Source organism: Sturnira hondurensis, unplaced genomic scaffold (genome assembly GCF_014824575.4).
Source record: "Sturnira hondurensis isolate 20B ecotype Veracruz unplaced genomic scaffold, ASM1482457v3 Scaffold0021143, whole genome shotgun sequence".
Lineage (NCBI taxonomy): Eukaryota > Metazoa > Chordata > Mammalia > Chiroptera > Phyllostomidae > Sturnira > Sturnira hondurensis.
In genome coordinates, this window is record NW_028093774.1 from 18,480,183 (window position 1) to 18,503,320 (window position 23,138).

The 23,138-nt window shown below is 41.2% G+C and overlaps 1 protein-coding gene across 1 annotated transcript in view; it reads left to right on the forward strand.

The window, feature by feature from the left end:
- The window catches only part of SPTLC2 (serine palmitoyltransferase long chain base subunit 2), a 106,894-nt gene that overhangs the window by 13,516 nt on the left and 70,240 nt on the right, over window positions 1-23,138 (forward strand). Inside the window, exon 2 of the mRNA XM_037031125.1 lies at window positions 8,776-8,970. Coding sequence (XP_036887020.1) covers window positions 8,776-8,970 — 195 coding nt within the window. The remainder of the gene's footprint in view (window positions 1-8,775; window positions 8,971-23,138) is intronic.

Below are 23,138 nucleotides of genomic sequence, written 5' to 3' on the forward strand. Positions count from 1 at the left end.
TTTTTGCGGGGGGTGGGGTGGAGTGCTATCTTCATGTGCATTAATGAGAACCTGAGAAGAGGTTATAGTAGGCAGTTAGAATCTGATGTCCCTCAATATAGTGAAGTTCCTGTTTATAATTTGGAACCAGGTGTTCCTTATCCTAGATAAGATAGTAAACAATGTTCCAAATGCACAATATCGACAAAGTTGGGAGCCATTAAAAAAATTACTGAAGCTCTAAAAATTTGCAGGCTATGCTAACATGTGAGTATCCAGTAAGTGTAGAAAATAAGTTCTAAGAGATTTTAACATAGAATCTGTGTCTATTAGATTTCTTTCCATTGATAACAACAGAAACTGACTCTAGGTAAACAAAAAGGTGGTGTATTGCAAGGATAATAGGTATGCAAAAAAAAAAAAAAAGCAAGACCAGGGAGGAATTGATGAACAACTGTCTCAAAAAGTCAGAAATGCAAGAAATAGCACGTTAATTGGTACTTTCGTGGCAGGAGGTTTATGGCCCTTTCTCTGAGATGTTGGCCCAGTGCTCCCTTGAAATTTTAAATCCCAATGAGAGGGGTTGTTAGGTTCATTTTGCCATGGGTGCTTACCCAGTGTCAACCAGTTATGACCCAGGAAATACAGTCATACTGCACAACTGTGGCCACCAGGGGCTCACCCCTGTGTATCAGGGCATGTTCCCAGAGAAGGAAAATTAATGTGTACCGCGTTGCCTCTCCAGCTGGTCTTCTTTCCAAAGTCTGAGTTGAGTGTTGTGGAGGGGCTGCGTGGAAGGCCTGGTGTTGGAGCCCAGAACGTGTTAGAGGTGGAAGAGAGCTCTGATGAAGGTGCAGAACCTGTGGCAGAGCTGCGCTGGCACTCAGACCTCCTGACAGTTACGTCATCTGTTACACCATGATGCTTATCTGGGGCTAGGATCGTGCTGCAGAGGAGGTGTGGGTGGCAAGTGAGAGTGGCCATACTCATGCAGAGCATCACTGCACAGCGTGCACGGGATGCCTCTGAACTGAAATGTCCCAGTGCACGTGCACTCTGAGGTCTCCGCTTTTGGATTTTCAGTCAGAAAATGGTAATGTCAAAATACAAATTTGTTTACAGATTGCTTTGGAAGCACTTTTCAGTTCATTCTATACAAGACACTTAATTGTCAAAAATTCGGAAGTTTATTCTGTTGGCAAGAAAAAAAATGTGCTCCCTGCTTTTCAAAATTTGCCTGTCCTCCAAAGAGGACTCTTCTGAACATATACGTTCAGAGCACGGACTAGCTTATGTGACACGCACAAAGCTCCGAGCTATTTTTTCTAGTATGTATGGTATGCAGTAGGGAGAGGCTAGTACGTTGCAATAAAATTCCAAGAAAAGACCATTTCAGCAGAACTTCTTTCAAGGAACAACAGACTATGCCGCTGGAAATGAATAGGGTTTATTTAGTGGAAAAAGCGTAGTAACAGTCCTTTGATTGTTGGAGAATAATGGTAGTTCGTTTGGACATTACTTTTTTTTGATACAGTGTTCCAGATTGCCCGCCAGGTGGGCAGTTGCTATGGTGAAAGGGCAGGTTCTATTATCCTGCCGCGGCTTTCAGCAGGAACGGGTTTATTTGCTTTAAACAAAGATGCTTATGTGGTTTTGTATTTATATTGGAAATGTAGGCTGTTTCCCAATGATTACATCCCCATTATCCCATCATTGCAGAGTTACTCTGTGTCCTTTCATGGGCTCCTTGAAAGCTCTGTTCAGGATCATTCTGACCAAGTCAGTTTGCAGTGTAATCAAAACTTACTTCTTTTCCTTTTGTGAAACCAAAGAGACAGAATGAAACACATAATCCAGGACTTTCTTTTGCTGTAAAGACATCATTAGGGCAATTGGTAAAATTTAAATCTTCAGGCTAGTTATTAGTATTCTATCAATTTTCTGATTTTGGCAATTGTTCTGTAGTTATGTGAGAGAGTGTCTTTGTTTTTAAGATGTACACACTGAAGTATTAAAAGGTGAAGTTACAGCCCTGGCTAGTGTGGCTCAGTGGATTGTGCACCAGTCTGCGAGCCAAAGGGTCACCAGTTCAGTTCCCAGTCAGGGCACATGCCTGGGTTGTGGGCCAGCTCCCCGGTAGGGGGCACATGAGAGGCAACCATACATTGATGTTTCCTTCTCTCCCACCTTTCCCCTCTGTCTAAAAATAAATAGATTCTTTAAAAAAAAAAGTAAAGATACATAATAACTGCAGTTGACTTACAAATGGTCCAGAAAGCTCTCCACCATTCTCTTTTTACACTTACACATGCATACAGTTTTTTTTTTCCTCAACCAGTTGAGAATACATTGTATGCATTATGTGTCTTCACCTCTATCGTACTTCAGATGGCCATAGACTGGGTAGCTTAAACAACAGACATTTATTGCTTATGGTTCTGGAGACCAGGAAGTCCAAGGTCAAGGTGCTGGCAGATTTGACTCTTGGTTAGGGTTGTCTTCGTGGCTTGTAGATGGCAACTGTCTCATAGTGTGCATACATGGCCTTGCCTCAGTGGAGATCTCAGCTTATTTTTCTTATGAGGGCCCTAGTCATATCATGAGGGCCCACCCTCCTGACCTAATCTGAACTTAATTACCTCCCAAGAGCCCACCTTCAAATATCATTACTTTGGGAGGAAGGCGTTAGGGCTTCAACCTATGTGTTTAGTGGGCAGGACACAAACATTCATCCTATCATGTTTTGCCCATGGATTCCCCCACATCATGTCCTTCTTGCATGCAAAATATATTAGTTCCATCCCAACAGCCCTGAAAGTCTTAACTCATTCCGCCATCAACTCTGAAGTCTAAAGCCCAGAGTCTCATCTAAGTATCGTCTAAATCTGATACAAGTGAAATTTGAGATAATTCATCCTGATACAGAATTCCTGTCTCGCTGTGAACCTGTGAAACCATGTAAGTTATGTGCTTCCAAAATTCCATGGTGGGATAGGCAGAAGATAGACAGTTTCATTTCAAAAGGTAGAAATCAGAGGGAAGAAAGGGATCTCAGGTCCCAACCAAGTCCAAAATTTAGCTAGGCAAATTGCATGAGATCTTAAGGCTTAAGAATAATCTTTATTGGTTTGGTGCTTGATGCACTGTCCTCTGGACCTAGTGGGAGTATGAAGGTCATGTGTCACCCCCCCAACACCCCATGCTCCTTGCCTGCCACTCAGTCTCTGAACTGTTGAGTCTGAGGCAAGTTCCCCTTGGGACCCTGATAACCTCTGAATCGCCTTTGGAGTTGTTCTTTCTTTGTCTTGAAAGTGGTACACATTCACAGCCAAAATAGCCAGCGCCGTAGGACCTAAGAATTCCTAGCACTTGGTTTGAAGCATCAGGCAGTTCCACAAGGCTTGTTTGGAAATATGTCAATGGCCTCTGCCCCTCTTCTCCATCTTCAGAGGTAACTACTTTCTGGTTTTTTCTTTTTAAATTGTTATTTATTGGTTTAAGAGAGAGAGAGAGACAGACAGACAGACTGACAGACATTGATTTGTCACTTCACCTATTTATACAATCATTGGTTGATTCTTGTGTGTGTTCTGACTGGGGATTGAACCACAGCCTTCGTGTACCAGGATGATGCTCTGACCAGCCAAGCTACCCAACCAGGACACTACTTTCTCTTTTAGCAGATTCTTTTGGAGTTTACTTCCATATTCTAACTAACATTCAATACTGGACACTGTAGTGTCCAGTTGCTACAGTGTTGTTGACTTATCGCTATTAGAAGATTTTCTCTCCTTCTAGAGGAGGATTCCTTTTTGGAAAAACTGTGGCAAGAAGTTTGGTGTGACTGCAAGGATACTTGGAGTGGGGGGTTGGTTCTTGGTGGCAGGGAGACTCGATGGGAAGGAGGGGGTTGCAGTGTCCACTGAAGGAGGAGGCACTGAGATTTTGTTTTTAAATTGAGGAGTAACATACATTCAGTTAAGTGCATAAAATATACTAGGTGTACACAACTCCATGATTTTTTAATGCTTCTCTCAAAATGTAGAACATTTCCAGCCTTCTTGAAATTCCCTGGTGCCTCATGAGAAAGTCTTGAACGAAGGCATAAAAATTCATTCCTAGTTCTCGGTGGTAGCCAGAAAAGAAGGCGGAGCTGAAGATGACCCGGACTTGGGAGACTGGGTAGACTGGATGGTGGTTCTCCCACCCAGCGAGGTGATCCAGGAGGATCAGGTTTCCATTGAGGGAGGAGTTCAGATGGTGAAATATGTTCAGCTTCAGCTTGTTGAATTGTGGGGTATCTGAGTGGAGCCACATAGGAGGCAGGTGGAAATATGAATTTGGAGTTCTGGGGGGAAATCGGGGACTGAAATGTAGGCATGTACTTACCTACCAGCATGTCAGGTCCGTTTGAGATCAAACAAGTAGATGAGATTCTCTAGCGTCTGTAGACCGTCTGTAGCGTCTGGGGTTATGGTGTGAGGTGTATGTTGCTTTTATTACTCTGTTTTCACCCAGATAGTGAATAAAATCAGTGACAAAATTTAGTTTAAACACTTGAAAAACAAATTTGTGAACAAAAATTAAGTGATACGCACTGTTGGTTAAAAATGAAAAATAAATTGGCTCAGAGGGTTGTAAGGAAGTATGCTCCCTTCCCCCATCCTGCTCCGCACTCCAGTTTCTTCTCCTTCCAGGTGATTTTCATGCATATGCACTTAGTGTATGGTTTTGTCTTTTTGTTAGACCACACCCCATTATTGCTTTGGTTGCCTTTTCAGCTACTTATAAGTGTGGTTGATAGACTACAGGCATGTGAACGAAATGGTAAAAAGCCATTTGGTTTGGTTTGTTTGTTTTGCCTTCCCCTTGTCCTCTAATGTGTTTTATGTTGATGAACTTACAATCTTGACTGAAAAATTTTCTTTCCTTGATTTTTTCTTTTTTTTTCATTTTTTTAAACTTTATTTACTTATCTTTAGAAAGAAAGGGAAAGAGAGAGGGAGAGAAATACCAGTGTATGGTTGCTTCTTATGCGTCCCCTGCTGGGAACTGGTCCCTACTGGGAACTGGCCTGCAACCCAGGCATGTGCCCTGACTGGGAATTGATCCGCGATCGACTGGTTTGCAGGCCCGTGCTCAATCCACTGAGCTACACCAGCCAGGGCCTCATTTTCTTGAAAAATAATACTAATGCTTAAGCAAGCACATCTTGGTATTCACTGGAGTTCTTAAATCTACCCTTGATTGATAGCACTGCTAACAGTGTCACATTTTTTTCTGCTTAATGTGAATAGATTGTTTCTTTAATCTGGAGGGAATGCTGTGTTTATATTTTTCTTGATTGCTTTGTTGACAGTGTGATTCTCAAGTTCGAATGAATACAAGGTTCCTTAGAGCCCTCTTTCATGGTGAAATACACTGTTTGAGTTTGTAGCCCGTGTTTTGTTTGGAGTGAATCTGGTCTCTGGTCCAGTTGAGAACTAAATGATGTCACATCTGGGTTCCAGAAAAGCCCTAATATTAATTATATAATCACTGCAACTTACCTCACCCCTTCTATGATGGTACTTGTTGAAAGAGCAAAGATCATAATGTGCATTTTCACTCATTTAACAGATACCCTATAGCTACTTTCTGAAATACTGCTACTAGCAAAAGGAAACATAATTGAGTACTTACTATTTGTTAGCACTTAATAAATACCATCCTGAGTGCTAGATGTGCAGCAAGGAGCAAAATAAGCCTGGTGCTTTCCCTTATGGAATACTGTAGTAAGTGATAGTGTCAGAGATAATGTTTAGCATCAGTACTTGAAGATCAAGTAATTCCGTTCTCTGAGTTGAGACTTTTTCACTTGTCATAGGTTTGCTATCAGTTGGCCTGTCCATTCTGACCTCGCATGGTCAGAGTGACCTGTGTTTTTCACCAGAGTTCCAGCAGGCACCAGAGCACCACTAAAATGAATCCCGCTCCGTGGGGTCACCCCCCGACACAGCAGCCTGTCCCAGCTTGTCTTTACAGCCAGTCGGCCTGAAGGCCAGTCCCACTCACTGATGTGCTAACAATTGTCAGCGCTCAACCTCAACAGGAGAGCATATACAACCCACATGAGGGACACCCTTGGAACACCCATCCCAGGTGACCAGGGGGACTTTGCCACAGGACAAAGGACTACACAGCCCCCACAGGACACCTACTATATAAGGCCACCCTACCGAGACTGGGATATGTAGCAGGTCTCCCGAATACATAGAAACAAACACAGGGAGGCAGCCAAAGTGTGGAGACAAAGAAAAATGCCCCAGGTGAAAGAACAGGAGAGATCTCCAGAGGAAAAACTAACGAAATGGAAGCAAGCAACCTACCAGATACAGAGTTCACACACTGGCAACAGGGATGCTTGATGGACTTAAGGGAAGAGTAGATGAACTCAGTGAGAACTTACAGAAAGAGAGAAACCACATGCGCGTACACACACACACACAGTCAGAAATACATTGGATGGAATCAACAGCAGATTCAGTGAAGCAGAAGAGTGACCTGTGTTTTTGACTGAGGCCACATTCCAAAAGTTCCTTCATAGTTGAATCTCAGTTCTTTAAAATGCATTTGATTTTAAGTGTGGCTGTGATAGAATCACATGGTACTTAAAACCAAACTAATAGTTGAACTTCCTCCTTCCTAGACAGCCCCGCCAGCTATGTGCATTTACTTGGTCCTGCTGGTGGGGGTGTGTCTCAAGTCCAGGAGGACATCTTTTAAAGAGACCCGCTGCAGCATTCCTGACGTATAAATCTGCCCCACATTTGTTAGATTTAGGAGCTCTGAAAATTGCCTCACTTTTTGCTTTTACGTTCAATTGAGAGAAAATAGTTTAGACAATTTCAGAGTTCAGGTGATTTGGGTACTGGTATGGCAAAATGTTTTTAGATGGGCTTTTTAAAAGAGATGATCATTGTTTACTTTTCTTGTGTTTTGATTGCTTTTGATTTTGTTCAGCTTAATAGCTATGTGTTGTATTGTTAATTTTTAGATTTTCTGTTTTCAGATACTGGCTCATTTCTAGCTATTCTCTTATAAACATAATGCAGCCTTCTGCATAAAAGTATTAATATGCCTTTGGGGAAGAAATTGGTGAAGACTTAAACTAGTTTTACAGATAGTTTGCATGAAGTTCTTCAGACCATCAAATTGAATCAGTACCAACAGATTCCATGTATCATGCTTATCTGAATGTCTCTCTCTTTTGTTAAATACAACTATTTTTTCCAAACTGTTCTAACTTGTAGCATTCAAGTAGCTTTCCCAAACTAATACTAGCATTCAATATTCCAAAACATATTTAGCCCTGGGGTATGTAAATATATTAGTTTCTGTAGTTTTGTAAATTTTTATTTATTTGTTCTTATTAGTTTACATCATATCTTTGATCAGATTGTCTGAAAGGGCAAGGATCTTTTATTCCCTTGGGAGTCTCCTTAACTCAAGTACAGGGCTCAATTGAAAAATATGCTCCTGGTAAATTTGATTGACTATCCTCACTGCTCTCTTGTTTCAAAGAAGATTAAAGTTAGCACACAAAATACTCTGGTGTTTTGTTTTTTTTTCTAAAATAAGGTTTCCATGAAAATTGACCAAAAAATAAAAAGCTTTAAGTTATTAGGTCAAAAGTACAGTGACTTGATATCTGTATTTTAATATTTGAGCACCTCAAATGATGAATGAACCAGTGATAATCTTAGTGTTTGAACAGGTACTTAGATGACGGGGGCAGAATGATTTTGTGATGGGTACTGATCATTGTAACAGTTGTTCCCTGTGTTGGATTTCACTTTCTACTTTTCTGTAATGCTGGGCCACTCACAGAATAAGCATTTTACTTTTTGTGCATAATTTATTTGTTTTACCATTGAAAAGAAAGACTGTGAAGCATGTGTTTTGATAGGAGCCCAATGCTGATATTTAGAGTTCTATGGCTGAGTGGCTTTAAGAACATGGATTGGTAAAACATTTACAAATAGTTTATTCTAAAACTGCATTTACTTTTTAAAAAACTTAGTTATTTATTTTTAGAGAGAAGGAAAGGAAGGGAGAAAAAGAGGGAGAGAAACATCCATGTGTGAGAGAGACATCAATTGGTTGCCTTTCACACGCCCCCAGCTGGGGACCTGGACCGCAACCAGGCGTGTGTCCTGACTGGGGATCGAATCCTTGACCTTTTGGTTCGAAGGCCAGCACTCAGTCCACTGACTCACACCAGACAGTGTTGAATGTACTTAGGATCACTTCATTTATAAGCTAACATACTGCTTTTCAGGATAGACTTTCTCTTTGTTGATTTATATATGTTTGCTTTTTTTTCTATCATGGTTTACATTCAACATTATTTTGTATTAGTTGCCGGTATATAGCACAGTGGTTAGACAGTTAGGTACTTTACAAAGTGTTTCCCCCGGTCGTTCTTGTTTTCTTTAGTAGAACAAAGGAAATCATGTATTCTCCAGCCGTGGTACTTTAGGATCTATTCCATGAAATCCAATAACAATAGAGGTCAGTTAGGCATTGTTCTTAGGCGGTCCCTCTCCCTGTTTCGTCTCTTTTTTTTGCTGTTCATCTGAATTAACTCATTTCTTTTGGAAAACAATGTGCCCTGCTTAAATCTTAGTGGGTATTTTTTTAACTAAGAGAATTCTGAAGGTATAATTATACACATATGTAATGACTACTGAGATTTTTAAGTAGAACTTTCTTTCTCGGTGTGGTTGAAATAAGCGTTGTAAATCTCCCTTTCAGATCCATCACATCACGCACAATGGAGGGCTGTACAAGAGACCGTTCAATGAAGCTTTCGAGGAGACGCCCATGCTGGTCGCTGTGCTTACTTATGTGGGGTACGGGGTGCTCACCCTCTTTGGGTATCTTCGCGATTTCCTGAGGCACTGGAGAATTGAGAAGTGTCACCATGCAACGGAAAGAGAAGAACAAAAGGTGATTGTTAGAGGACTTTTAGTTCTGTGAATAGAAGCCTTTTTTAGAAATCTTGCTATTTTCACTCATTTTGTTCTTTAGATATTTTGGTGCACATTAAAATAAAAATATTCCAGATGTAGTAAAAGAAAACATCCCACAAAGAACGTTGACAGCAAGGTTAAAGGCATGAGAAAATAAAGCATTTAACATATTTTAATTTAATCATCACAAGAGCCTATTCCTATTTTATGGATAAGAAAACTAACATTCACAAGTTAAGTAATTTCTCCTAAGCTGCCTCGTTTCAGAGCTAGTGCACAGACACCGCGTGGTGCAGTGCCAGAAGCCGTGTTCTTTCTGTTCACAATGCCATACTGGATCCCAAGTTGTGTCCACAGTCATCTGAAAAGATTGTGTGCTTAGAACTCATGCTATGTTTTCTCACAGACATGTTTTACATACATGTCTGGGTCACAGATCAGTTCCTCTCCCCAAACAAACAAACCCTAAAGAGGAATGTGGCTGAACTACTGTGTTTGTAGAAGCCGATCTTGTGTTAGTAATGGTAAACAGAAGTGACAGTGTCGTCGTTGGGGAGGGAGACCTAGTTCACTTTACTTCTCTCTGTGTGTTCCTTTGTGCCTCTAGAGTTTTGCACAATATACAAGTATTACCTGGTCTCAAAAATGAATTTAGCTAGGGTGAAAATGCCTGATGCGATGAAGAAGAAACTTGTTCTTGGCGTGTGAAATATGGAGAGGTTGTGCTCCAGCCCGGGCAATGTACTCGATTATCGAAGGGAATCAGAAGTTAGCTTCTTTCCCTCTCTCGTCCCTCTGACTTCTGTGTGGTGTTAGAGGAGGGAGGCAGGTGTAGTGGCAGCCGGGTCTCCGCTGAGAGGGCAGCCAGTAAACCGAGGATGGACTGTGGTCACGTGGGGGCATCCAGAAACATCGGGGAGGAAAATGACCTCTCCAGCAACGAGGACGCCCAGACCAATCCGTATATTGATCTAAGATTCTGGCCCTTGGAGAACTCAGGATCCAGGCATTCTGCTCTCTTACCTCAACCATTCTGCACCCTCTCCCGCCCTGGCACCACAAGTTGGCTTTGTTACTCATTGCCCTGAAATGCCTCCACAAGTTAATTTCGTTAAGAAGGTATTTTTTTTTTGAATACCTGATGCAGGCAAGGCCCTGCATTCCGAACTTGATCCAGTTGGCTGAACTAATTCTCATCACCAAGAACCAGAACGAATTAAAAACTTCTTTGACTCTCCCTTTTTTCTTCCTGTGTACGTCCCAGATAAACTTCCTAGCTAGTATGCATCCATAGCCTGTTGCCTTTTTTTTACATCCCTCAGGTGTGGCTTACTTACCGTAACTCAGAGCTTACTGTGCACTTACTGTGTTATGTGGTGCTACAGTTTTGTGTTTACAGGCAGTATTTTGCTCTTAGACTGAATTGGTGGCAGTAACGGCTGGTGGGACCTAAAATTTTATTCACATATTCAAACTAAAAAATCTTTATAGGGACCTCTCATAGTGTCAACACACTGTAGAGACCTAATAAATGACACAGAAGTGGGGGGGGGGGGCGTGCTGACTGTGGTGTAGAGCATCCCTGGTCAGAGGATGGTGTAGGCACAGGTGTGAGGAGTGTTTGGGAGAATGCAGAATGTGGGCGTGTGAGAAATTGTTTCGAATGAGATACTGAGAAGTTTGGTAGGCACTGAGGAGCCCTTCGCAGTTTCTGAGTGGGAGAATGACCAGTTTGCATAGCCGGTGCTCTGTCGAGTGTTACGGAAGGGAGGGAGGGAGGGAGGAAGGAAGGAAGGAAGTGATTCATCTGAATACTTTGTAAAGGAGGACAGTATCTTAGAAACTTGTTTCATGTTTCACAGTAAATTGATCGTTTAAGTATTGGAACTATCTGCGGGTACTTAACTCTGTGTGAAAAAATTGGAACACAGATTTTTTTCCTTCAGTAGTTTCTATTTTTTTGAAGAAATATTGACACTTTGAACTTACGGGCCTTTGCAGAGAGCTCTGTCCAGGTAAACAGTGCTTGAACTGTATGCTGATTTAGAATAAAAAAGTAAACTGCATAGTATGGAGTGAATCAGGAAATAATTCTTGGAGGAAGTAATCAGCAATATTACTTTCAGAGGGAAAGAAAGGATCGTTCAGCCTTATGGGAGATATTGTTTGTTTTCTGATGCTGGATTAGATGCAGTCCAGGGAGAGGCAAATAGAAGGTGTTAACACTGGAGAGAGGTGAGGGAAAGTGCTTGCTTGGGATCATAAATGCAAATATAATGCTGCCACTTCCTTGTTTCACTTAGTGAGTGGTGTTCATAACCACATCTTCATTTTCTTTCTCGTTTCGTTACAAAGGAGAGCCCATTTTAACTGTTTATGTTAGTTCTTATGAAACCAGAAAGTTGATGTTTGTACTGCTTGTCACTGCCCAGCCCATGAGTGAAGACAAGGTGTTTGAATCTCTGTGGGTGTTCTGTTCAGATGCTGGTGAGCTGAAAAGAATGAGAAGACAGTGGGTTGGTTATATGCCCTGAAACCCACATTAACCTCTTAACTGGGCAAGAGTTGCAGTCTGGTGGCGATTTTCCTCGTACTTCTTTATTTGCGTCATGGATGTTCCCTCCCTGGAACACGGAGGCTCAGATACCATCTCTATGGCTTGCAGACCCTGTCAGCTATCACGAGGCTAACATCTTTAACTCTTGAGTTCTCTTATCGCTTAGTATGTTTTGGATAGAACTGAATCATTCAGTCCTATTAATAGAGATAGTTAGCATGAGTTTGTTCTATTTTATATATAGTGCATAAAATTCTTGGAATTCTTTGCTACTTTGTCCTTATAGTGCTGTTTTGGATGAGAGTGTTGTTTTTACCAGTCTGTGGTTTATTTCTTTTTTGTGTGAGATGAAGCTAGTAGTCCAGAAAACATGTATGTGATAGACAAAGCAAAAGCTTGAATTAATGAAAATGTTCTAATAGATAGGAAATACCTAGAAATCTAAGGAGGAATTTATGGTAAGAAGTTACCACACACTTACTAAATTTTAAACTAACACTTTGCCTCTACAGTTTGTTCATGATCAAATATTCAGAAATGGAAGGGATAGGATAGTGGGAAGGGACGTTATGTGTCCGTATCCTGATACGTTTGATTTTCAAGGTACAAAAGAAGGAATTGATTGAAATATATTCATAGGATTTGTGGAAGGATTTTATTTTTTAAAGATTTTATTTATTTGGAGACAGAGGAGAAGGGAGCAAATCCAGATCGATTACTTCTTGCCAACCTCCACTCTCACCCAGGCGTCATCTCCTACCATAGCCCCTCACTCGTCTGCTCCAGCCGCCTGGGCGCCTTGCCGTCCCGAACACACCAAGGATGCTCCTGCCTCACTGCCCGTGGGCTTGCTGCTCCCCGGACAGGAGAGCTCTTCCTCCAGAGAGCATCAAGGATAATTCTCTCACTTCCTTTTCCTCTTTGCTCTGCCCGGCGACCCTAGCTAGATTTTAGCATGACTTCAGTGTTTTACATCCGCCTTCCTTGTTTGATTTCCGTTTCCATTGGCATTTTTCATTCACATACTTTGTATTTTACACATTTTTCTCGTGTAGCGTCTGTTGTTATCTTTTTATTTACTACTCTATACCTAGTGTACAGAAGAGTGCTTGGCACATACTAGGTATTCAGTAAATGTTTCACATAGGAATGCCATGGTAAGTGGTGGCAATAACAACAAAAATTTTGAGTCTTTCGAAGTATTTACAGTCAGGTTGTGTGTGTGTGTGTAATACAAAGCCATGTAACAAACACATAGATGACTCAGTTTTAGGTGTAGGGGAAAAAAGTATGTGTCTTTAATCTTGAAATCTCACTGTATGCCTTTAAGGACAGCATAGAATAGCAAGGAAGTAGCTTCCTGCTTATAGTATTTTTTAAAAGTTTTTTTTAAATTTATTTATCTTTAGAGAGTAAGGGAAGGAGAGAAGGAGAGAAATATCAATGTATGGTTGCTTCTGGTGTGTCCCCTGCTGGGAACTGGCCTGCAACCCAGGCATGTGCCCTGACTGGGAATTGAACCGCGATCGCCTGGTTCGCAGGGCTGCACTCTATCCACTGAGCTACACCAGTCAGGGCCCTGCTTATAGTATTAAAAACAGGAATTATACTGTCCCTATAAGTCAAACACTAGTTAATAGGGAGAACACTTAATTGTGGCTCAAAGCCTTTAATCACCAGTTTCAACGGCCTTTCACGGGTTATTTCACCTAGTTTTCTTCATTAAATGGAAGTAAAGACAACACTGATGGTTTATAAAATAAATACTCCTAGTTGTATACTCCTAGTTGCTTTTAAACCATAGGATGACTAAATACTCCTAGTTGCTTTTAAACCAAATACTCCTAGTTGCTTTTAAACCATAGGATGACTCCAATTTCAACACTTCTTCAGGTGGAAATTATTTGGGATTTTAAAATTCTCTTAGTTTAAATTTTGAAACAATCTTGTCATGTTTTAGCCATTTCTATGTATATCTTACAGAGTTATTTCCTTCTCTAGTAAAGATGTTGCCATAATAGAAATTCAAACACCACGGGACCTTTTTCCACTAGCCTGTCTTTGGTACACAGTATTCTGTTTATCATCATCAGATGCCTTGAAATATTTCCACAGTTCTCAGCTTTTCAGAGGAAGCTTCCTTGTCATGAGAGCCATAGTCCTTCTGGACAGTAGACTCTGGAGTTTATCTGGAGATATTTGGAAAACTCTGTATTTGCAGTCATAACTTATGATAGCCTATTCTCACACCACAAGTCATGTAAACACATTATTCAGCTTTACTTTTCCACCCCTGCTGTGGTGTTTATATTCCAGTAGACTCTGGACAGTAGACTCTGGAGTTTATCTGGAGATATTTGGAAAACTCTGTATTTGCAGTCATAACTTATGATAGCCTATTCTCACACCACAAGTCATGTAAACACATTATTCAGCTTTACTTTTCCACCCCTGCTGTGGTGTTTATATTCCAGTCAACTGCTGTGATGGCAGGGTGGGTGGGTGGGCGGGTGGGTGGGTGTGTGTGTGTGTGTGTGTGTGTGTGTTTGTGTGTGTGTGTACTGGCTGAAACATTAAATGTAAGGTTTTCACTAATTGAATTTTCTTGTGGAGGAGAATAATTTATTGATTAGAGAAGTTGTACATGTCATTGTTCCAAATAATTGTTAAATTTGGTAATTTACATTTCATTTCCAAGTTGTATTTTCTAAGAACTCTATCGCATCTCACTGACCCCTCACTGATGTTAGCAGTGTAAAAAGTACACTTTTTGTTGAAGAATGAGGGTGCATTTTTCATAAAGAAATCAAGTTTTGGTGACATACCGGGTGATTTAGGGACGGAGTAGACGAGTCAGAATGCATTGAGTTGTTGGTGCCAAGCCACTCACGCTCCTGCTCACTTCCCTTGTGCTCACCGGGGAGAGTCACACCTGCGTCCTTGGCAGCACAGCAGGGTTCCCAGTCACGGGCTGCCAGCTTGATTGCCAGCAGTTGAAACTGAGTATTTAATATATGCCTGGGGCGTCCTCTAACATGGAAGGAGGAGGGGCAGAGTCACTGACAGGAACAGAACCCTTTTTCTTTTCTAGGAGCTCCCGAAAGGTATGACTAGATTGAACTGGAGAGTGAATGATTTCTTCTAATAGGGAACTTTTTGGTTTACTTTTTGCTTTTTTATTTTTTAGGGAAAACTCACATAACTTAAAATTAACCATATTAAAGTGAACAATTCATTGACATTTACTACATTTACAGTGTTGTGCAACCATTTCCTCTATCTGGCCCCAGAACATGTTATCACTCCAAAAGGAGACCCATTAAGCAGTCACTGCCTGTTAGCCCAGGCTCTTAGCCCAGAGAGCAGCAACCACTAAGCTGTGTTCTGTTTCCATGGTTTTAACTATTCTTGATATTTCATGCAGATAGAATCATGTACTTTGTAACCTTCTGTGACTGGCTTTTTTCACTTAAGATTTTGAGGTTCATCCATCTTGTGGCATGTACCTGCGCTTCTTTTCTTTTAATGATTGACTATTATTCCATTGTGTGTGTAGACCCCATTTTGATTACCCATTCATCTATTGGTGAACACATGGATTGTTACCACCTTTGGCTGTTGTGAATAGTGCTGTTATAAACATTTGTGTACTCGTTTAAATATGTTTCCAATTCTTTTGGGTATATACAAAAATGGAGTTACTTGGAAATTCATGTTTACCTTTTGGAGAAACCATCAAACGTTTTTTCTACTGTGGCTGCATCATTTTATCCTCTGACATTCAATGTATGATGCTTGTTCTTAATATCTTATAGTTGTATATTTTACATTTAAGACTTTGATTCATTTTGAGTTAATTTCTGTATGAGATGTAAGGTTTAGGTCAAGTTTTCTTATTTTTTTTGGTGTTATGGATATCTAATTATCTCAGTGAGAATGTTGTTTTTTAAAATAAGTATTTTGTTTAAAAAGAGTCTAAATACCATATATTCTCAGGCCAAGATGGAGGTGTAGGTAGATATTTTTTGCCTCCTCGCACAACCCAGAAAAGGGCAACATCAAATATAAAAACAAAAAACAACCAGAGCCGATGGAAAATGGTACGGTGTGGAAGTCCAGCAACCAAGGAATGAAAGAAGGTACTTTCATCCAGACCCATAGGAGGGGTGAAGACTGGCAGCCAGGGTGGGGAGGATTCATGGCAAGGCGACGCCTGGCAGCGGGTGGCCCCACATTTGTGTACACATAAATCAGGATGAATGACTGGGGAGCAATACGGGCTGCACAACCCAGGGTTCCACTGTGGGAATAGGAAGCCTCAAACATGTGAATAAAAAAACTTGTAGGAGTTGAGGCAGCAGGAGAAACTCTCAGCCTCACAGGAGAGTTTATTGGAGAGATCCACAAGGTCTTAGAATGTACACAAGCCCATCTTCCCCCACCCCCACCAAGAATTAAGCCCTGGCTGGTGTAGCTCAGTGGATTGAGCGTGAGCCTGCGAACCAAAGGATCGCGGTTCGATTCCCAGTCAGGGCACATGCCTGGGTTGCAGGCCAGTTCCCAGCAGGGGACCCACGAGAGGCAACCATACATTGATGTTTCCCTCTCTCCTTCCCTTCCCCTCTAGAGATAAATAAAATCTTTTTTAAAAAAAAGAAGCTGATTTGCTTGTGGGTAGTGGAAGAAGTGACTGAAAGCCAATTGAGAACTGAGCAAGTAGCATTGTTCCCTCTCAGACCACTCCCCCACATACATTGCCACAATGCAGTGACCTGGGTTGCCCCACCCTAGTGAACACCTAAGGCTCCACTGTTTACTATGTAACAGGCACAAGGAGACAAAAAAAATATGGCTCAAATGAAGGAACAGATCAAAACTCCAAAAATAGAACCAAGGGCTGAAGAGATAGCCAACCTATCAGATGCAGACTTCAAAACACTGGTAATCAAGATGCTCACTGAAATGATTGAATAGGGTCGCAAAGAAAAAGGAAAAAATAAAGGCTATGCAAAGTGAAATAAGGAAAAATATACAGGGAACCAACAGTGAAGGGAAGGAAAGTGGGACTCAAATCAATGATTTGGACAGAAGGAAGAAAGAAACATTCAACCAGAACAAAATGAAGAAACAAAAATTCACAAAAATTAGGAGAGGCTTAGGGACCTCCAGGACAACTTAATGTTCCAACATCCGAATCACAGAAGTGCCAGAAGGAGAAGAGGAAATCAAAAAATTAAAAACTTCTGTGAAAAAAATAATGAAGGAGAACTTCCCCAATCTGGCAAAGGAAATAGACTTCCAGGAAGTCCAGGAAGCTCAGAGAGTCCCAAACAAGTTAGACCCAAGGAGGAACACATCAGGCACATCATAATTACATTCGCCAAGATAAAGATAATGAGAGAATCTTAAAAACAGTAAGAGAAAAAGAGACAGTTATGTACAAAGGTGTTCCCATGAGAATATCAGCTGATTTCTCAAAAGAAATCTTACAGGCAAGAAGGGGCTGGAAAGAAATATTCCAAGTCATGAGAGACAAAGACCTACATCCAAGATTACTCTATCCAGCCAAGCTTTCCTTTAGAATGGAAGGGCAGATAAAGTGCTTCCCAGATAAGGTCAAGTTAAAGGACTTCATCATCACCAAGCCCTTACTATATGAAATGTTAAAGGGACTTATCTAAGAAAAAGAAGAAGATAAAAAATATGAACAGTAAAATGACAACAAACTCACAACTATCAACAACTGAACGTAAAAAAAACAAAAACAACCTAGGCAAGCAACTAGAACAGGAACAGAATCACAGAAATGGAGATTACATGGAGGGTTATCAGTGGGGAGGGGAGAGGGTGATAATAGGGGAAAAGGTACAGGAGATAAGCATGAATGGAAGATACAAAATAGATAGGGGGAGGTTAAGAAAAGTATGGGAAATGGAGAAGCAAAAGAACTTACATGTATGACCTGTGGACATGAACTAAGGTGGGGGAATGTTGGTGGGAGGGGGCTACAGGGCAGAGGGGAATAAAGGGGAGGAAAAAATGGGACAACTGTGACAGTATAATCAATAAAATGTATTTTAAAAATTAGTACCATATGCTGTCACTTACCCTGTTTTTCTTTGCTTAACACAGTTTGAATAGAAGCAAAGCTATTTCATGGTTCTGATTTGTTCTTTAAAGACTTTGTACTGACTGCGAGAGTTAGTTCACTTTGACATTTTTTCCCCTTCACTGGGCACAATAGGTCAAGGTTGGAGCTATAAATCATTTTGACACTGAGAAGGACGAACTATTTCTGAGCATGTTTTCTAAGATTTCCACCTGAACATAAAAGCAGTGACTGTGTGCCTGAAATGTTCATTTTTGAGAGAAGTTTTACCCTTTGATACATTGAGATTTGTGCCTTAGACTCTAAAATAAGTAAAAGTTACTAAGGTACAACTGGGTCCACTTTGGAGCAGTGCCAGAGACTTCGTTTCTGCTATATCACTGAATTGTGACTTCAGCAAGTTTTATTCTTTTAATGTATAAAAGACAGGTAGTAACTGATTAAATATTTATTTCTCAAAAATAATCACAGGGAATGTGCTTTTGAAACAGTCAAGTTTCAGTGGAGTAAACTGAAATCACTGAAAGTTAAGCCAACAGGGAATTGAGCACTTAGAACTTGGTGGAGGGTGTGGAGCAGTGAAGTGCGGGCCTCCCTCCCCTAAGCAAGCAGCCACCCCAAATTGGGACACTGGTCCTGCCATGAGTACTGCTGTTGCCGCCACCATGGCCAGCCACTGCTCACCCACAAAGCCGGTGCATAGGCAGGAATGTGGGATCTAGCTGGGGCTGCCATCCTGAAGCTCTGTGAGAGCTCGTGTCCTGCACTGGTGTAAAACAGCAGCTTCTGTCTCCCACCGGTAGGATCTGTGCCACATCCACAGCCCTGTCGCGTCCCTGTCGTGAGGGTATCTGGGAAATACTGTTTTCAGCCTTCCCGTTTCTATGTGCATGCACATGCATTTGCAGAAGAAGACCGGAAGTTTGCCAAGGCCAAGAGCACAGTGGTGTGACATGCCTTATATGCTTCCGAGAGAATTTCCGATTTAGCAGCAGCACAGAACAGGCAGCAGTGTGGCATTGTGGTTAGGAGCACAGACTCTGGAATCAGAAGACCTGGATCAGTTCCTGGCTTTGCTTTTGACTCGTTCCCTAACTGGGAAAGCCATTTTGCCTCTCAAAAAATGGGAGTAATGGTTTGTGTAAGAGGGTGCAGGGATATTTAAGAGAAAATATATAAAAAGGACATATATAAGTTCTCAGTGAGTGAGAACTATTTTTGCTATCGACATGGTTATTTATCATCTTTATCTTCATCATTTAGAAGTATTTGTACATCAGTGTTGGCCAGAATTGCTCTCGACAAACATGTACTGTTGTTCTAAAGTCAACTTCTGAAAGTGGTAGCACCCAGCCTTTTCCCCTGTGACCTTAAGGCCTACGGGGACACTTGAATATATGGTACTTCTTTATTTTAAACAATATAGGATGTTTTTTAGGAGACTCACCTCAAATAGGCTTAAATAGTATATTTAAATGGATATTCACTGGCCAATTATTGAGATGACCTCAGACTACTTTTGGTAAGTTGTTCAGCAATCCTTGATTAACAAATCCTTAAATTTGACTTTTTCTCTTTGGAGCTAGAGGCTAGAAGTCACTTAACGGGTGAGTTCTTCAAGCCCAGAAATCCAGAGCGTAGTCTCAGCTAAGTATTGTTGTTCTCTACTTACCATGTCTGGTGCTAATGTAATGGGGTTTGCGAGGATCTTCAGGAAGAGTGCCCTTGAAGAGTGCACCCTGAAGGCTACAGCTTGACTGTCATTGCCGTCACCTACCAGTTAGGCCCGCTCTCTGGGCAAGCATCCTGTAGAGTGCTTGTCATCCTGTGCTCTAACTGTGTGCCTGTCCACCGCACGGGAGGTCCTGGGGAGTGTGGAGGTTGTCTTGCTCATTTTTATCCTCAGTGCTTAGTTTAGTGCCTGGAGAGTCCTGCTCAGTAAATGTTTAGTGACTAAGCGAGTGAGTATTCGGTTGGCCCTGACTAAAATCATATCACAGTGACTAAACTGAGAAGGAAGAAGAGGGGTATGGGGAGTGAGCTGGAGGGATGGGATGTGGAGACGGGCGAGGGTAGGAATTAGTGGGGGTGTCATTTGTGGGACAGAGAACTGTTTTGTTCTTTAATGTGTCCTGAGTCTAGCCGAGAATCCAACATATATTGAGTCTCTAGTAAAAGGTATTTGAATGAGTGGATGAAAAGATAAGTCCTATAGTTTAACCCTAGAATATTTAAAGTATATTTAAAGTCCTAGAATATTTAAAGTATATGAAACGTTTTTGGAAAGAGACGTTCATGCTGCCTAGAACTGGAACCTCAGATAGCAACTCCTTCCTGTCCCCTCTCTTAGCATTGCTAGGCTGCAGGGAGCTGGTTAGCTGCCCTTCGCCTCTCTCTGCCTGACTTTAACTGCATTTCAAGCTGCTACCCTGGAACTTAGCTAGGGGGTGAAGGGAATCCTCTTTTCTACAATTCGCCCCACCTGCTTTTGATCTCTGACATCCCTCCCAGTCAGTTTGTTCCCATCTTGGGGACTTAATTCTTCTATCTTTTAATGAAAAGAAGAGGTGGAACTCCCTGACTTTGGCAGTTTCTTTTTAGGAGATTGGAATCCATCTCTTCCTTGCTAGTCACAGACAGCTTTGTCTCTGGTTACCCAAAGGTCTGCCTCATTCTACCCTTTGTCTGCCTTGGAGTTTGATAACCCTCATGGGAAATAGGACCAGACACGCTTAAGTTTCTTCTGATGCTTATATTGTAAAAACAAAAAATATTGCTCTCCATTGCTAATAAAATTTTGTGATAGAGCATTTGTTTAGTAAGATTAGAAAGAAAAGAGATCAAGAAGAGTTATTACTGTTTATTCTAAGGGAACATAACCAAGGATTGGAGACAAGCTTTTTGTTTTTTTCCTTTGGAAAATAAATCCATGGATATCTCTTTTCCAATTGTTATTCATCGTATTCTTTTTTCTTAACAATAGACATTTATTTTCTCACGCTTCTGGAGACCGGAAGACCAAGGTCAAGGTGCCAGCAGGGTTGGTTTCTGGTGAGGCTTCTCACTGTTTCCAGATGTGCCTCCTTACTGTGTTCTTCCATGGCCTTTTCCGTGCGCAGGTGCGCGAGAGCGAGCGAGCTCTGGTGTCTCCTCCTGTGAGGTTGCCAGTTCGTTGGATTAGGGTCTCACCCTTAGGCCTCATTTAACATTACTGCTGCAAAGGCCCTGTCTCCACATATGGTCACATTGGGGGCTTGACCTTCAACATACGAATTTTGGAGGAGGGGGGAATAACACAATTTAGTCATACTAGATGTGAAATATGGCAGTCTGGACATTTTGATGTTGTCTGTTATTTGGTAAAATTTGAGAAAGAAAGGACGTCAGGGAAGATTTCTAAAAGAAGTTTTTATGTAATATTAAGATCTTAAAATATTGGTGATATACAGTTACTTATCATTTGTCCTGAGGGTGATATTTTTTAGTGTAGACATTCATCAGTGATTGTTCTTTGGATAAGTCCCCGTTGCCAACTGTAGCCTAAAATGCTGACTGGGGACAACAGTTATTGCTCACACGGGACCTCTGAGACCTCCTCTCCAGTTTCAGGCTGTAGCTCCCACAGCAGAGCCCAGTCCTCTGATGTCACATCTGTAGGCGGCCTCCGTTCCCCACTCCTGCATGTGCATTTCACACCTCCTGCGCTGGCCTGTGCACCCCGACCGGAACTCCCCTTTCACCAGCACATCTGTGCAACTGCCCCGTCTGCTCTTACCCTCAGTCTGTCCTCCGGCTGAGGACCAAAGGCCAGTTCCCCTCTGGATTCCGCTTCCCTCTTCCTTCTCAGCCACCTGGGCTCATCACTTCTCCTTTGCATCTTCCACTCTTCCTTTCTTCTGGATTGTTCCATCTGCATTGCTCTAGTCCATCACTTTGATTTATTTTTTTAAATACTTTTTTGTTTTCAATGGTCATGGCTGCTTCTGTATCTCTTTAGTTGTAGGACTCCTGTGGAGCTAGATTACAGTCAGTTCTCTGTGACAGTTGTTTTGTAGTTGAGTTGTCATTTTGATGTGGTCACGGGAGGGTGCCAGGACCACATTTACCCACGTGGTTGCCTTGACCAGAAGCCCCGTTTGTCAGATTCTTGTCAGAAGAGGAGACTGTCAAAAGGCACATGCTATTGAAGTAATAAATTTCCAATTGTGATAGACATATCATTTATAGACGTTTTCTCAAAGAAATGTCAATGTTAAAACCAATTGCAAGAGAGATGGTATCACGTACTGCAAATTCTTAAGAGTACTTTCTGACTCAGCTGGGCCTTTGCAAACAAATTTTAGCTACTGTGAGGCTTATTTAGTAGGCATTTTAGAGTTCAATATCATAGAAGGTTATTAATACTAAAGTTTTATCTAGAGCCTTCTTTAGCAATGAAAATCTTTTAACTAAAATGAGGCATCACCTTGGTTGGTGTAGCTCAGTGGATTGAGCACCGGCCTGCCAACCAGACGATCACGGTTCGATTCCCAGTCAGGGGACATGCCTGGGTTGCAGGCCAGTTCCCAGCAGGGGCCAGTTCCCAGCAGGGGATGCATGAGAAGCAACCATACATTGATGTTTCTCTTCCTCTCTCCTCTCCTTCCCTTCCCCTCCCCTCCAAACATAAATAAATAAAATATTTAAAATAAAATAAAATAAAATAAAATGAGGCATCAACTTCAAATGTCTTTGATTAGCTTATTTACTAGATTAATTTAGATTAGCACCAAGTCTGGACCTGAGGGTAGAGCTCAGTGGTTTTCTGACTGTAGTAAACTGTAGTACAGTTTGTTTTTTTGTCTTTGTTTTACTCTTTACCTTCAGGAATTAAGTAGATTCTATGTGGTCTGGCCATGTGTATTCTAAGAGTGGTCAAACCACATGGGAAATAGCACATAATTCATTCATTTTAGCTCCACTGTGACTTCATTTTTTACAGACTTAATTTTAGTATAATGTAATTTCCTGGAGGAAAGAAGGGCTTTAAAGGTCTGTGGTCATGGAAATTCATTTTTGAGAATTTTGTAATATATTTTTTTAAATTTTTATAAAAACTCCCAGCTAAGGAAAGAAATAGGAGATAGGGTTGTTTTTATAAGCTACTTCTTAGTGTTTCTTGTTTATCATTTTTCTTTGAATTTGTTTCATTTTGATTCTTGAAAATATGCCAAGAATGGAATCTTAGTTTTGGAGTTATTTTCTTACTTAAAGCTGGAATTACAGGTTTTTTTATGGCAATTCCCCACGTCTGTGTTTTACTTGAGGTAGCAGGCAGAAGAGCAATCTTTTTGAGTTTATTAGGAAGGAAAACCATTGAATGATAGAAATGTACAACCAAGTTTTATGAGACCTACTTTATTAGTTAAATTCTTTGCCTCTGTATTCATGTAATCAGGTAGTTATTTGCAACCATTTCTTATAGGGTAGCCATCAAAGC